This window comes from Bufo gargarizans, chromosome 4 (genome assembly GCF_014858855.1).
Source record: "Bufo gargarizans isolate SCDJY-AF-19 chromosome 4, ASM1485885v1, whole genome shotgun sequence".
NCBI classification, from domain to species: domain Eukaryota; kingdom Metazoa; phylum Chordata; class Amphibia; order Anura; family Bufonidae; genus Bufo; species Bufo gargarizans.
Genome location: NC_058083.1, coordinates 494,601,076 through 494,616,095, shown reverse-complemented (window position 1 = coordinate 494,616,095; position 15,020 = coordinate 494,601,076). Strand labels below are relative to the sequence as shown.

Sequence of the window (15,020 nt, the reverse complement as noted above, 5' to 3'; positions counted from 1 at the left end):
GTCCGCCACACTGCCCCCATTAAGTAATTTGTCCCCCCACACTGCCCCCATTAAGTGCCCCCATGAAGAATGGGGGAAAAGGAGCACTATTGGGGTAATTATATAGGGGCATTATACTGGCACACATTATGGGGGAATTTTATACTGGCACATTGTCAGTCACCATAGGGACAAGGGGAGGTGCACTTTTGGTGCACGATATAGGAGTATTTTATACTGGTGCAAATTATAGGGCACTATGGTGACTTTGGCTCAACTGGGGGCACTAAGAGAGTATTTTGGGCACACAGTAGGGGGCATTGGCACACATTATCAGGGTACTATGGGGACATTGTCTCTCCAGGGGGCACTAAGAGGAGGTTTTATACTGCCACACAACAGGACACTTTTATGTACTAGAGCACATTATAAGAGCGTATTTTTCTAATGTTACACAAAGAGTTATAGAGAGAGATATTACTACCGGGGGCATTATGGTGGGCTTTATTACAGTTGAGGGACTGTAAGGAACTTGAATACTAGTATGAGCACTATAGGAGCATTATTACTTCTGGGAAACAGTGGGGACATTATTACTGTACAACTACGTGTTGTCTGGTAGATAATTATTTCTATTGGTGGGATTTTGGGGAGCACTGTTACTTTGGTGGGCACTCTGGCACGGTATCAGCTTAGCACACTTATTTTTGGGGAACATTATGTTTACACTATTAGTGTCAGGAACACTATTTTTTTAGGAAACTGTGTGCCATTGATTATTGAAGGGGAACTATCTGTGTGTAACCAGTATATGGAGTACAGCAGGCACAATATTAGAGGGGTGTTGATTAGGTGGGAGGATGATGGAAAACTAGGAAACTAAGATGTCTGTCTGTCAAACCCTGCAGAGAGAAGAGATAACTGAAGACAATCATGATGGTGGTGTGGTCTGAAAGGAGGAGATGAGGACAGAGAACATCTACATCAAAGAAGACGTCACTGGATGTAAGAGGTATGTGGACCTGAATGAGGCTACCTTCACATCTGAGTCAGCTCTTCCAGCAGAGAACAGCCTGCCGGAATGCTCCAGCACTGCTGAATGCAGACAGAATGTCCGCCGGTCCAATTAACTATATTGGGGTCTGGCAGAGATCCGGCCACAATCTGGCAAAAATGCAGAGAATAAGCGGCACACAAACCGCTGCATGCCTGAGTTTGTGTCTGGCCAATTCCTTGCATTCTTTGCCGGGTCAGGTGGCCAGAGCGTAGTGCTGCAGGTGTGAAAGTAACCTTAACCTGTATGTTTTGTATTGCTATAAGTAATGCTAGGACGAAATTAGTTGAGAACTTGGCTTGGAGGGAAGGGGGCCCAAGCACATTCTTTGCACAGGGGCCCACTGCTGTCTGTGTCCGTCCCTGGTAGAAATATTTCCTTGTAATAAACCCTAGTAATGGCTGTATCAAGCAGCACTTGCACCCCAATGACAAGAACGGTTTGCTGGAATTACAGAGCTGTATAATGGCAATTTGGATCCGCACTCAGTGCAGCAAGGTGTAATAGGATTGTTCCTATTACCCAGGCTGTAACCTCCCCTACTGAACCCTGTTCTGCTTCAATACTGTGGAATGATTCCTCCCTATCCTTTCCCTGAGCTTCTATACAGCAAAATAAAAGTTTTAAAGTCTTTCCTAGCACTGTCCCTAGCGCCTGCTGACGTCTCTCCCTGCACTAAGTACACTGGAAAATGGCTGAATCCAAGATGGCTGAGGCTATTTATAGGGCTGTGACAACACAGGGCTGGCTGGCTGCTGATTGGCTGCATGCATGGCATTGTGGGTGATCCCTCGTTCCCAGAGTTCCTTGCTCCATGTCCTAATACGTGCAGCAGCCATTTTAGGAAAAATGCGATTCATTACCACGAAGCGTGAGGAAATTCGGATTCTGTGCGAATCTAATTTTTCCTGAAATTCGGATTAAATTCCACTTGGTCAACTTCGATTCGCTCATCTCTAGTAGTAGCCAATGACATAACAATATTTGAAGCCACTAAAAATCTTGCTCAAATAAGTTTATTCTAATGACCTGAGCCCCTTTTCCCCTCTTAGTTTTGTACTTTATTAGAAATGAAGTGAAATGTATTTAGACAAAATGTGAGCAAGAGCATAATAACTAGTTGACTGTCCTAGGTTTTGGTAATCAGGCATAGATGTTGTGTTGTCTTTTTTCTTAGCGTTTGTTTTCTTGCCAGATGTATGCAATCCCCATCTCTGATACAGTATGACACATGATAAGAAGGATATTATATCCAAAAACATTATATTATATCCAAAACTTCCCTTTGAAGCATGTACAATGTCGGTTCAAAAAGGTGCTGGAGTTGTTAAAGTTCCTCTCTTAGGAACTTGCCAGTCAACACTTGGTTCTTAAGAGGCCCATCTTAGGAGGCACATGAAGAACTTTCTACAACTTGTGGAGCTCAGAAGACACATTTTTTTGTGTAAATTCTTTTTAAAGATATTTAATGAAACACTTCTGGTTATCTGGTTAAAACCTTTATAAAAAGTCACTTTTACTTGAGTTTTAATTGCACAACTCAATGTGTTGATTTGTCCCATCCTACCTATGTTCTAAGAAATCTTTCTTCTTTTAAAAAAAATGTAATCAGCTGCATTTTTACATATGGGTTATGTATTTTATTTTATTAGTCAAAAATAGTCAGCTCACAACGCTCTGAAGCGGGGAATCCTCAAGTCCATGGATGACCGAAGGCTATGCGTAAGGGCACCAGTCTGAAACACATAAGCCATCTGCATGGGTTCTGCATCATGAATTTGACCTGAACTCACCATTTCGGGTTTCTGCCAGATTCCAGTCACTTGCCTCAGCTATCAAATGTACTTGAATGATCGCCTAGGCTGGACACGAACCTATATAGGTTCCTAGTTGTGTTGAGAATTCGGAGTAACATGCTATTCTGGTTTACATAGTCAAAGCACGCCTTGTGTTACATTATTTTGCCCCAGAAAGTCCAGGGAGTGCACCAAGGGGAGAAAGGGTGCACCCTCCTATTGTTGCATAGCCCCAGGGAGTGCCAGGGTGGAGATTGACGTTGGGAACTGTGAGTACAACCACCACCATGATAACCACTACCACTCCACTGCTCCCAGGTCACTGCACTAAGAACAGGGCCCCTGAAGTGTAGAAGAGCAGACTGCGCATGCATGGCCACCTCTTCATTCACCGCTATGGGATCGCTGGAAATGGCTACTTTCAGAACTGCCATAGAGGTTGAGAATGACGTCTGTGTGCATTCCGTATTTTGTGGAACGGAACAGCTGGCCCCTAATAGAACAGTCCTATCCTTGTCCGTAATACGGACAATAATAGGACATGCTCTACATTTTTTGCAGAATGGAAATACGCACATACAGAAATGGAATGCACACGGAGTAACTTCCGGAATGGACATGGAAAGAAAATACGTTTGTGCGCATGAGCCCTAATGGAGGGTGGCCATGCTTGTGTAGAAGCTCTTCCTTCACTTTGCTTGCCTTCCGGAGATAGCAGCAGGGTTGCCAACCGTCCAGAAATTTCTGGACAGTCCGTAAAAATAGGTGACTTTTTTCCTGTGTCTGTGAAAAAAAAAAATAGATGTGTCTGTGATTTTTTTTTGAGGCTGGTGGTCCTTGATTAGATTATTTTGATGCCAATTATAATCATTTTACAGCTCGCAGTAAATGCTGGAAATGAGTTTTTATCAGTATATTGAGCTATAGACATGTATTACTTATAATCTTTATAATTCATAATGGTTTTCCAATTTGTCTGTAATTTTGGGATAAGTTATCCAAAAAAAAGAAAAAATCTGGTTGGCAACCCTAGATAGCAGCAGATCCCAGAGGTAGGATCCGCACCTATCTGACATTTATGGCATATCCTAGCAATATGCCATCAATGTTGAGATGGCACAACCCCTTTAAATACTGCGTGTAAAGCCAGCCTGTGGGGCTCATTCACACTTGTGCATGACAATACTGACCAAATACAGATGTGCAATAAAGATGGCTTTTTTCTTTACAATTTGTTCTGTTTTTGTTGCCTAATTTTTTTCCCCTAAAGTTGTTATTATTTTTTTGCTTGTTTGTAGTGAGAAATACAGATGATAAACAGAAGTAATACAATCATGCGATCTATGCAGAGACAGCAGCACATGTGTTTTTATATTCATAACTACTATGGGCCAAAAACAGGACTTTACAGATTCACTGGAATATGCTGCATATTGAGAAAAAAGTTGTGCACAAAAAAGCGCACAGAAATAAAAGGAAATGTGAATAAAAAGACACAACCACACAAAAAAAGCACATAAACGTTCACAATATATTGCAGTTTTGGTGTGCTTTTCGTGCGTTTTTTGTTACGGATTTTCATGCAGATTATCTGTTTATGTTTAATCTATCGTAAAAACCACCCACAGAAGGTGAGGAATTGTACAAACAATCGGAATGCTGCAGATTGTAAAGAAAAAAGGCAAAATGTACATGAAATTTGTGAAATCTCATTCACTTTACCGGTACTGTATTATGCTGCAGTATTTCCGCATGAAAAACGCGCAGAGAAAAAGGCGCGTAATCCGCACACTGTGCGCAGCCACCCTTACGCTGGGTTCACAAGTGACTGATTAGCTGCGGATTTGCTGTTTGGATTTTCATGCGGCGAATCTCAGCAATTCTCAGTCACATGAATCTGCGGCAGAAACTAACCTGTGTTAGCATGCCAATTTATACTGCGGATTTAACCATTTACAATGCAAAAATGACACTGCGTCTAATCTGCAGCTTTTCTGCAACAAAATCTGCAAAAAAAAAATTCTGCTGCAGATTAGGAGCAGAAATGCTGCAGTCACTTATGAACCCAGCCTTAAAGTCGACATTTTCTCAATGAAAAGAAAAGACAATTAATATGGATCTGCAATACACAAGTGTGAATGAGGCCTTATTATTAGGGGGCTTCTTTTTATTTCTCAACTTCAGCTACAGAAGTGACAAGCGAAATGTGTTGTTTGTGTGATTTTGTCATCATTTTTCTATATTTTTTTAAAGAAAATCTTTTCCTCTGTTTTTAATTTTTTGTCAATATGACAAATAAATGCATTGTTATTTAAAGGGTCCAATGCAATTTATTTATTTTGTAAAATGCAAAACAATGCCCTGTATTTACGTCCTCTCAGTGATTTTCAGTATAAAGAAGCATATGCCTGGTATATGTATTCTTCACTGTAAAAATATGGCATAAATGCCTATGCTATCCACTAGACTTATAAACATAATCCATATGTTTCAGATATATGTATAAGGGGGGCGATTTGGCTTGTGTTTAAGCCCATGGAGGGCTATGTTATACTTTTCCAATAAGTTGGCCTATGCTTTTGAAAAAAAGGAAAAATTCCAATAATTATAATGAAAAAATATGACATGTTGCTTAGGTGTACAAGCAACATGTCATATTTTTTCATTATAATTATTGGAATTTTTCCTTTTGTACCATGCCTTATGCAAACTATAGTTTGGCTGCAGATACAAATGTCTGCAGAACATGCTGGGATTTATAGTTCTTTAAGGCCTGAGTAGCCAGGAACCATCCCTGGGCTCATAGGTGTGTACAGTGGTAAAAATGGAAAGGTTTGTACAATAAAATGTGTTTGTTTTCCTTGGTTAATGAGGCCTTTATACCTGCACAATGCTGTGATATATGGGACGGATACATGTATGGATTTTATAAGGAGTCCAGCTGTGGGGTGACTGCATGGCCTGCTGTGTGTTGTAGTGTATGAACATCAGCTATACAGAGACCTACTGTGCCCACACAACACAGCGACCTCTATGACTGATGTCAACACCAGCATGAAAAGAACATTTACATCAAAAAGAGAAAAAAAACATTCTCTTTGGCCTCCACCAGCCATGACGCCACCTTCTGCCTGTTATTATTTGCAGGAATGTTCTTCAGAAGCTGCATCAATGGGAACTTATACATGTCCAGAGACTGTAATGGGGGCATCTTAATTTTTTTTTTTAACATTCTCCAAAAGTACAAAAAAAAAACATAATAAGTGTCAAGAGTGTTTTTGTAAGTAAATATTGTACATGTAGGGCCTGTGACAGAGACTCCACTGCCAGTCCCATGTAACCGCTCCTGGTATAAGTTCAGAAATAGGTTGCAGATTAGGGGCCAACAGTGCAAAGCAAAAGGGTAACAAGTGTTTTCAGGAGAGAGAGAGAGAGAGGAAGAGAGAGAAAGAGAGAGAGAGAGAGAGAAAAGGAGAGAGAAAGAGAGAGAGAGAGGGAGAGATAGAGAGAGAGAGAAAGAGAGAGACAAAGAGAGAGATAAAAAAGGAGAGACAAAGAGAGAGAGAGGACAAGGAATAAATATATTCTTAGAGAAAGGGGGAGAGAGACACACATAGATAGATAGAGATAGATAGATAGATAGATAGATAGATATATGAGATAGATAGATAGATAGATAGATAGATAGAGACAAATATGAGATAGATAAATAGATAGATAGATAGATAGATAGATAGAGATAGATAGATAGATAGATAGATAGATAGATAGATATAGACAAATATGAGATAGATAAATAGATAGATAGATAAATAGATAGATAGATATGAGATAGATAGATAGATAGATAGATAGATAGATAGATAGATAGATAGATATAGACAAATATGAGATAGATAGACAGACAGATAGATAGATAGATAGATAGATAGATAGATAGATAGACAGATAGATAGATATGAGATAGATATACACTGAACAGTTAGATACAGACACAAGGACATTGGTAATAAAGCAGAGACAGATATTAAATGAACAGCATGGATAAATACACAACACTTATGAGGTTATCATTGCTGGAGATGAAGCAGTGCACTATTCATACCCTTGAAGTTCCTCCTATTACCCTGCACTTCTATGGACCGAAACTCATGAAATTATGGGTTACTATTTTACTACAAGCAGAGGAGTTGATAATATATTAATGTAATATCATAAATAATGTTGATTGCATTATGGTTCATATTTACAAAAAAATGGTGTTGGCTTGATTTTTCCATCTGCTCTCTCCTACTTCCTACCCATATTGTTTTCTTCTTTTGACAATAGAAGTGAAACTTTTATTACTTTTCTGATTCAAAAACATCAGAAGTCGGGAATTGACTAAAGTAGTGATTACCATGAGATTATTACTACTGCAGCAGAACCTCACCAGACCATGGAGGCAACTAATAAACGTATTAATAACATAAAGCAATAGTACTATAATGTTAATTATTTACCATAATTAATAAACCGTGCTAGCAGTGGAAAAGTAACTCAGATAATAATAATTATTAATATTAACATAATAATCATCATAATCATTTAGAAGAGAAAAATAAACATTATTACTAACTAATTAATTAATAAGGTAATTTACTAATAACATAACAAAATAAAATAACAGAACAAAAATAAAAATTATACTAAAGTTTTGTTTTTCTATAAGTATTATTATTATTATTATTCCATAATACTGATATAATGATGAAGAAACCATAAATGTATAAATAATAATAATAATAATAATAATAATAATACAATATTAATACATTATTATTACTATTATTATTATTATTACTATTATTGTTATTATTATTTATACATTTATGGTTTCTTCATCATTATATCAGTATTATGGAATAATAATAATAATAATCAGTGTAACAGTTATTGAACATGTCATGAGTCCTGTCCACCAAGACAATCATTATTTCTCATTATCAGATCAGAATAGGAGTAATTACTGTTGAGGATGAAGATACAAGATAATAATACAGGTAAATAGATCTGGCGCTAAGGCCACACTCAGGAGCAGATTATTGTCTGACAACATAATTATCCTCTACCCATAATAACCAGTGAGGCTGATCCTCCCATACAGGGTGTCGGGATTACTGGTGATCGATATGTCGCCTGGCTGTGCGCACTTGTTGCAGCAGTGTCTGGATCACAACCACAGCGCCAATTTGAAAACAGTAGACTTATCTCATCTGGCCAACATGGATTGCTGGGACATGTAGTTATATTCCTGTTTAGCCTGCTACCCTCACTACTATAGAGGCAAAAACTGATAAATACTTGAACAACCACAGGGCAATGCTCTGCAAACAGTGTCTCTCTAGCCGGATTGAAACTAAGTATGCTGGGACTTGTAGTTCCACCACCGCTGGCGAGATACAGCCTGCCGACAATGACAATAGGTTACAGTTGAAAATATAAATGAGCACAGAAAAAGTGAGGCAGATCGATGAATGATTTTATTTTTATTTTTTTTCAATTTTAAATGTTCCTAAACGTAGGGATATTTTATTACTATTCTGGTCCCTGACCATTCCTGATGCTATGCATGTGTGAGACGCACCCCCATCCCCCCCCCCCCCCCCCCACCGATGTGGAACCATTTATACAGAAATAGAAAACCACAAGTGATCTTTTGAATATTCCTATTTTATTATAAAATAAAAGCAGGGATAACTCCGAATGATTTTATTCACATATTATATATAGAAACATAAAATAATAATAATAATAATAATAATATGTCAACTGACCTGATCCAAAGCATAATAGGGCAGATAATGTCATTTGGATGGGGTATTGGAAAGTGCTTTGATTGGGCAATAAGAAGAAGCAGGTCCTGGCACAAAGTCTCATTAAATACCCTGGATGATGACCTTGTAGACAGGACACCTGCATTATGTATTGAGTTGATATGAAAAAAAGCCCACAGAGGTACATAGAGAGACGTCGAGTTTAGCTTTGCTCCTGCAAATTGGTTTATATGGATCCTGGAGGCCATGATGATGGACAGGGCACATTTTTGTAGGTGCTTCCCGACACATATGCTTGACTTGTAGAATATTATAGTGGAACTTAGACAAGGAAGGCAGGTGTCACATTAAGGTGGAGCTGATGCCTTCTACTTTACCCTTTCTCCACTGACCCCAAGACCAACCTGGAGTCCCTTTCCACAATACACTGGTCAGACTGTGGCCTTATCTTTAGGAGCCCAGGTCCACTACAGAAGATGACATTGGGGATAACATTTCAGTCTATTAAAGTGTGATGGTGCATGACATCTTCTCCTGGCACAGGGATGGCATGAAAACCCTGAGGGCCATCTAGGGACCATGAAAATATATCAACATTGGAGATATTGGAGGAGCAGTGGGCTCATTGTAACTCACAGGCTCAACTGATAATGCGATGCTGGAAGCATAAAAAGGTAGAGAAGGATAAAGGTCACCTGGAGTGGTGTTGGTGCCCATTACTGTACCTTTTCTCCACAGAGTCCAGGGTCAACCAAAGTATCATTAACCAAGTCACTGTATCAGTCTTAAGAACCAAGGTCCACCAAATTTGATGACATAGGGTTGAGGATTGAGTCTTGCAAAGTGTGATGGTGCATGGTATCTGTGCCTGGTACAGGGATGGCGCTGGGGCCCTGAGGGTGACCCATTCCGTGAAGTGCCTGGAGGCCAGGGTTGGAGCTGAGCAGCAGGGCTGGACTGGGTGACGTGTGGTCTGGGGTGCCTAATGGGGTTTTGTCGTCGTCTGAACTTCCTAGCACCGTTTTTCCGCCGTTCATGGAAGAAGACAAAGCGTTGTGACTGTTGGAATTGGAGTTTTCGTTATTCTCCCTTAAAAATAACAGATATTCACATATATAAATCATAAAGAAAATATCAGTATCTATCTATCTATCTATCTATCTATCCACCCGTCTATCTATCTATCTATCTATCTATCTATCTATCTATACTCTATGATTTATCTAGCTATCTTTCTATCTATGATTTATCTATCTATCTATCTTTCTATCTGTTCATCTATCTTACATCCGTCTATCTATCTCATATCTATCTATCTATCTATCTATCTATCTATCTATCTATCTATCTATCTATCTATCTATCTATATCTATCTATCTATCTATCTCATATCTATCTATCTATCTATCTATCTATCTATCTATCTGTATCTATCTATCTATCTATCTATCTATCTGTCTGTTATCTATCTATCTATCTATCTATCTATCTCTCTCATATCTATCTATTTCCCCCCTTTTCTGTATACACACATCTTAATGTAAATATGTGGTATACATGTTTAGGTGTATATATGTGCAGTTACACACACACTATATGTATGTATATATATATTACACAGTGTATTCTTGTACAGATATAGTGTATACTTCTTATTAAACCCTCAGAGCAGCCTCAGTCTATTCTTAGAAGGTTGCTCATCAGTAATCCTGGTTCCCTTCTGCTTTTATACAAATGTTCCTGTTTCTTCCAGCGCAGAATGCAGAAAATCCAGCAAGATTAACCCTTCCTAACCCGGTGAGGGGGGGTGGACGGCATTACAAGCTGCTCTTTCCTATAGTGTTGGATATATGTACAGTATATACAATGAGACGTTATCAGACAGAATGAATGACAACGAAGAGATCATTGAGATCAGGGATTCAGTGAATGTTGATCAGTTTATTAAATGTAACCATATTCCGGCCAGCAATTACTATGACAAGCAGCGTCATCTGTCCTGGATGGATGACGACCTGTTATTCAGTAGCCACTTAATCACAAGTATTGGACAAAGGGTGAACCTTGGTTAGTTTCCCATTAATAATGTATACAGCCTATGGATTTCCAGCAATTTAGAGATGACAACTCCCAAAATGCGCTGACAGCTGGATGCTTGGCGTTGTACTTTCTTACAAGCTGGATTCCGAGTATATATATATATATATATATATAGAAAAGAAAATTGATGGCGGCACTGGAAAAAGCAGATTGGGTGCTAGGTCCAGGGATGTAGCGGCTTACCCCGTCTGATGCAGATGAAGAAACGGACAGCACTCCAAGTAAAAATCAGTGATCTTTTTATTCACCCATGTGGGTAGCAGCAACGTTTCGGCTCATGCAAGAGCCTTTTTCAAGCTTGAAAAAGGCTCTTGCATGAGCCGAAACGTTGCTGCTACCCACATGGGTGAATAAAAAGATCACTGATTTTTACTTGGAGTGCTGTCCGTTTCTTCATCTATATATATATATATATATATATATATATATATATATATATTCATTTGAACTCAGTATTCTCATATTACCTGTATACACGAATACTCAATAAATGTGTATATGTCACAGTAAATCCTGTACGATGATATTTGATTAATCATTATTATTTTCATGTTGTATTAATAATTTGTATTATAATGTTACCATTCTTTACTTTTACATTAGGATACATTTCATCCTAGGAAACAGTAGTTTATCTATAATAAATTGGAGTTTCTTAATAGTATGACATTATAATAAATGATATCCTCAGTGAGAAAATGTCGGTGATTCCTTTACCTTTCATCACTTTTCATTTTCTTTTTTTTTGTGTTGCTTAACATTTACCCAATTTCTACAATTTCTAATCGGTTGTATATAGTGTTCATTATCTTACTCCTATCTCATGACCCGCATTTCTTATATTATTATTATTATTATTATTATTATTATTATCATCATCATTTCTGGAAAGTAAGCACTGAACAAAAATGTTGAGTAAATAAAATGAAAAATATAGAAAAGTTTGATATGAATATGAGAGTTAATGTGCGGGGCTACACATACAGGGCCGGTAAATAAAGGCAAATAGTTGTGTTTCTGGAATTCTCTATGTAAAGTCTTCTTCCTATGAGATTGTAGATTAGTGAAGGGGAGAAGTCTGCATTCTTGTACAATTTGTTTCATATAAATACATTGTAACGACCCCGAAAATCGACCATCATTGGGCATGACAGATAATACATTTCTAAAAGAATAATGCCATACTGCATAATGTAAGTACAATCTTGGGAATAAAGATTTTCTTGATGGGATATTATCAATTATATAATATAATCGAAACATAACATTATTGGAGTCAGTAATTATTATTTTAATTCTCTCAGTGTGGATATATGTGTGGATATATATATATATATATATATATATATACACCCACATACACACCTATATCATATAGTTTTATGTTTGCATATATTGGATTATTTAGGGTTCTATAAACAGTCACATAGGGTCAAATGTTTACATAAATAATTATGTACAGTTATTATTTATATATTTATTTATGGGTCTTATATAGGGTTATATATATATATATATATATACATATATAGTTAGTTATATATTTATTGGGTTATATATGTGTAAGGTTGCATACATAGGGATATATATATATATATATAAATATATATATATATATATATATATATATCAATCATATTAAGGGTTATTGCTATGAGGTCACACCTTTAGGGTTACAGATAATGGTGTCTCATAGTAAAACTGTTAACCAAACTCACCAGTGTATATACTGGTTACAGCCAGATTTCACAGATTTATTTTGTAATGTGTTATTATTTACTTATTATAACTAATCATCATCATCCATGTGCTCATACAGTGGATAACAGAAGTGAGGTGAGAAATCTCCCAAGCTTCTCTCTAGGCCTTGGAGTCACCACTGAGGTAATGAAAACCTAGTTGTAAAAATATCCCCTAAATGTCTATAGAGCAATGTTATTAATACTCAGCCTCTGTGGGCTGGAAGCTTTAGTTGATTATGATAATGACCATTTAATTATATGTTTGCTATCTGACCTGACACCAAGCAGTTCATGTCCATCATCATTATGCATGTCTTGGTAGAGGAGTTATGTTGCCCTGAAGTAAGAAGCTGTTGGTGCCTAATGAGGTGAGTGGGTGAGTGTGGCTGCGGATGGGGTGTCTGTGTGTGACAGCCTATAGTGGTGACAAAGTCACTGGTGAAATGTTCTAGGGCTCCTGACACCTACTTAAAGGGACACTAAACCTAAAACCAAAAAAAAGACCTTATAAACGGCAAACAGAGCTACTAATATTAATCCCTAGAGGTTCACAGAACTGGAGATATGTGACATGGAGCAGTGACCATGGGGAGGAGGAGCAAGGATTTCTTTTTTACTTTTTATTTTATTTATTTTTATTATGCTTTTTATTTACACACAAATCTTGTTAGGAAAAATGAAAAGTAAAAACTCTGCAATCATTATTCCTGATCCCAGAGAACGAACTACAACTACACAGCGAATATAGGTAGGTGGATAGATAGATAGATCTATCTACCTTATATCTATCTACATGTATCTATTAATCTATCATTTATCTATCAATTATATCTATCTATTATCGACCTATCTATCTATCTACAGTATCTATCTAATATCTATCTTTATATCTAATATCTATCTCATATCTATCTACAGAATCTATTTATCTATCTAATATCTATCTATCTATTTATCTATCTAGAATACACTTCGATAAATATAGGCAGGGGATCAAGCACCTAGATATGGTTGGCATCAGAATGATTGTGTTGATGGGACCAGCCAGACTCTACTATAATGTATGTCCTATATGTCCTGTTTGTAACTTTGCAATTTTTTTTTAAATAAATGTCCCTTTAAATGTATTCAAAACATAGCTTGCCCCTTAACTATTATGTGTTTTTTCCCCAGTGATTGGGTTTCATCAGAACCTGATCTCCCTACATTCCTTCTCCATGTAGCAGAGCTGAAATTCTTTCTATTAGTTTGCGTTCTGAAGGTAACTGACAGGAGACCTCATCAGCTCTGCTACATCGGTGCCTGCAGCTGCCAGTGCTGTAGAAGAAGTGGTGTACTTACTCGTACCTCTCCTTGGCCTCAGCTGCCCGGTCCCTCTGCCTCCTGTTCTTGAACCAGTTGCTGACTTGGGTGGTGGTCAGTCCAGTGGCCTCAGCCAGCTCCCTCTTTTCCCTGGGTGAGGGGTAAGGGTTATGTGCATACCACTCTCTCAGGACGCTCCTGCTCTTTTCCTTGAAGCAATAACTAGTTTCTTCTCCATCCCAGATAGATCTGGGTAGAGGGAACTTTCTGCGCACCCTGTATTTGCCCACCGCACCCAGGGGGCGCCCCCTCAGCTTCTCCGCCTCTATGTAGTGAGCCTTCAGCCACAACTGCTGAAGCTTTGGGTGGTTGTGTGGAGAGAACTGATGGCTTTCCAGGATCTTATACAGCTCCCTGAAGTTTCCCCGGTGGAAGGCTACCACAGCTTTGGCCTTCAGGACGCTCTCATTCTTGTGGAGGTGCTCACAAGCTGGTAAGGACCAGAGGAAGCGCCCCAACCTCTCTATGTTGCCTCCTTGCTGGAGAACCTCACAGACGCAGGCTACTTGCTCCTGGGTGAAGCCAAAAGTGGGCAGCATCGACATGGTCCCGTGTTTGCCCCCCAAAACATCCAGATCCAGGAGAAGCTGCAAAAATGGCTAGGTCCATGCGCTCAATCCAAGGCACCATCCATGGAGCCACCTCTTCCAGGGCGCACAGGAGGAGAACTTGGAAACTTTGCAGATCCTCAGTGCAGGTCGTCTGGATCATGCAGCACTAAAGTCTGCTCACCCTGCTGTCTGGCTGCCTTTTTTTTCTTAATAATATTATTCTAAACTGGCATGAAAAATGATTGTGAGCCCTGTGATTGGCTGGATACCTGACCCGGGGACTGCAAGGAGAAGACAACAGTTTTAGTCAAATTATTCTCCATGGTAACCCTGTCAATCAGAGGAAACTCGATCTGCTTGGAGGAGGCTCCCTGGCTGCTTGCACGTTGCTCTCCTCCACTGAGAGGCAGCCTTGGAGCTGAAATATTAGGGGAACATAGTTTTTTTTTTGGCCTTGATTGATGCAACAAAAGTGGGGGTGGAGGGGGTGGTGGTGTCAGGGTGGAGGGTGGGGGGCGCTGTAATCCTGTAATGTCAAGTCCACACAGCAGCAGTCTGCTTCTTTCAGTGAAGAGGGATGCTTCTGAAGGCTTTCCCCCCCTCAGTCTGACATTGTGCA

At 38.7% G+C, this 15,020-nt stretch overlaps 1 protein-coding gene across 4 annotated transcripts; it reads right to left on the bottom strand.

Moving 5' to 3' along the window:
* Positions 1-8,567: 8,567 nt before the first annotated feature.
* Positions 8,568-14,780, bottom strand: SIX2 (SIX homeobox 2). 4 transcript variants are annotated; one of them, XM_044291389.1, is made up of 2 exons: positions 13,830-14,780; positions 8,568-9,704 (listed from the first exon to the last, which is right to left on the bottom strand). In XM_044291389.1, exons 1-2 carry the CDS (start codon positions 14,393-14,395, stop codon positions 9,431-9,433), a joined length of 840 nt encoding a protein of 279 aa, XP_044147324.1. In that variant the 5' UTR covers positions 14,396-14,780; the 3' UTR covers positions 8,568-9,430. The 4 variants fall into 4 exon arrangements, with proteins under 4 accessions (XP_044147324.1, XP_044147325.1, XP_044147323.1 ...); XM_044291390.1 differs by having other exon boundaries at positions 13,836-14,780; XM_044291388.1 differs by having other exon boundaries at positions 8,568-9,734; positions 13,836-14,778.
* Positions 14,781-15,020: the final 240 nt, after the last annotated feature.

Bases quoted from the DNA above. Each gene is read 5' to 3' on its own strand.
- SIX2 (XM_044291387.1), bottom strand. From the start codon at position 14,395: ATGTCGATGCTGCCCACTTTTGGCTTCACCCAGGAGCAAGTAGCCTGC. The intron at 9,735-13,829 runs GTAAGTACACCA...GTTATTTTTAAG, and splicing joins GAGGCCAAGGAGAGGTACGA to GGAGAATAACGAAAACTCCA.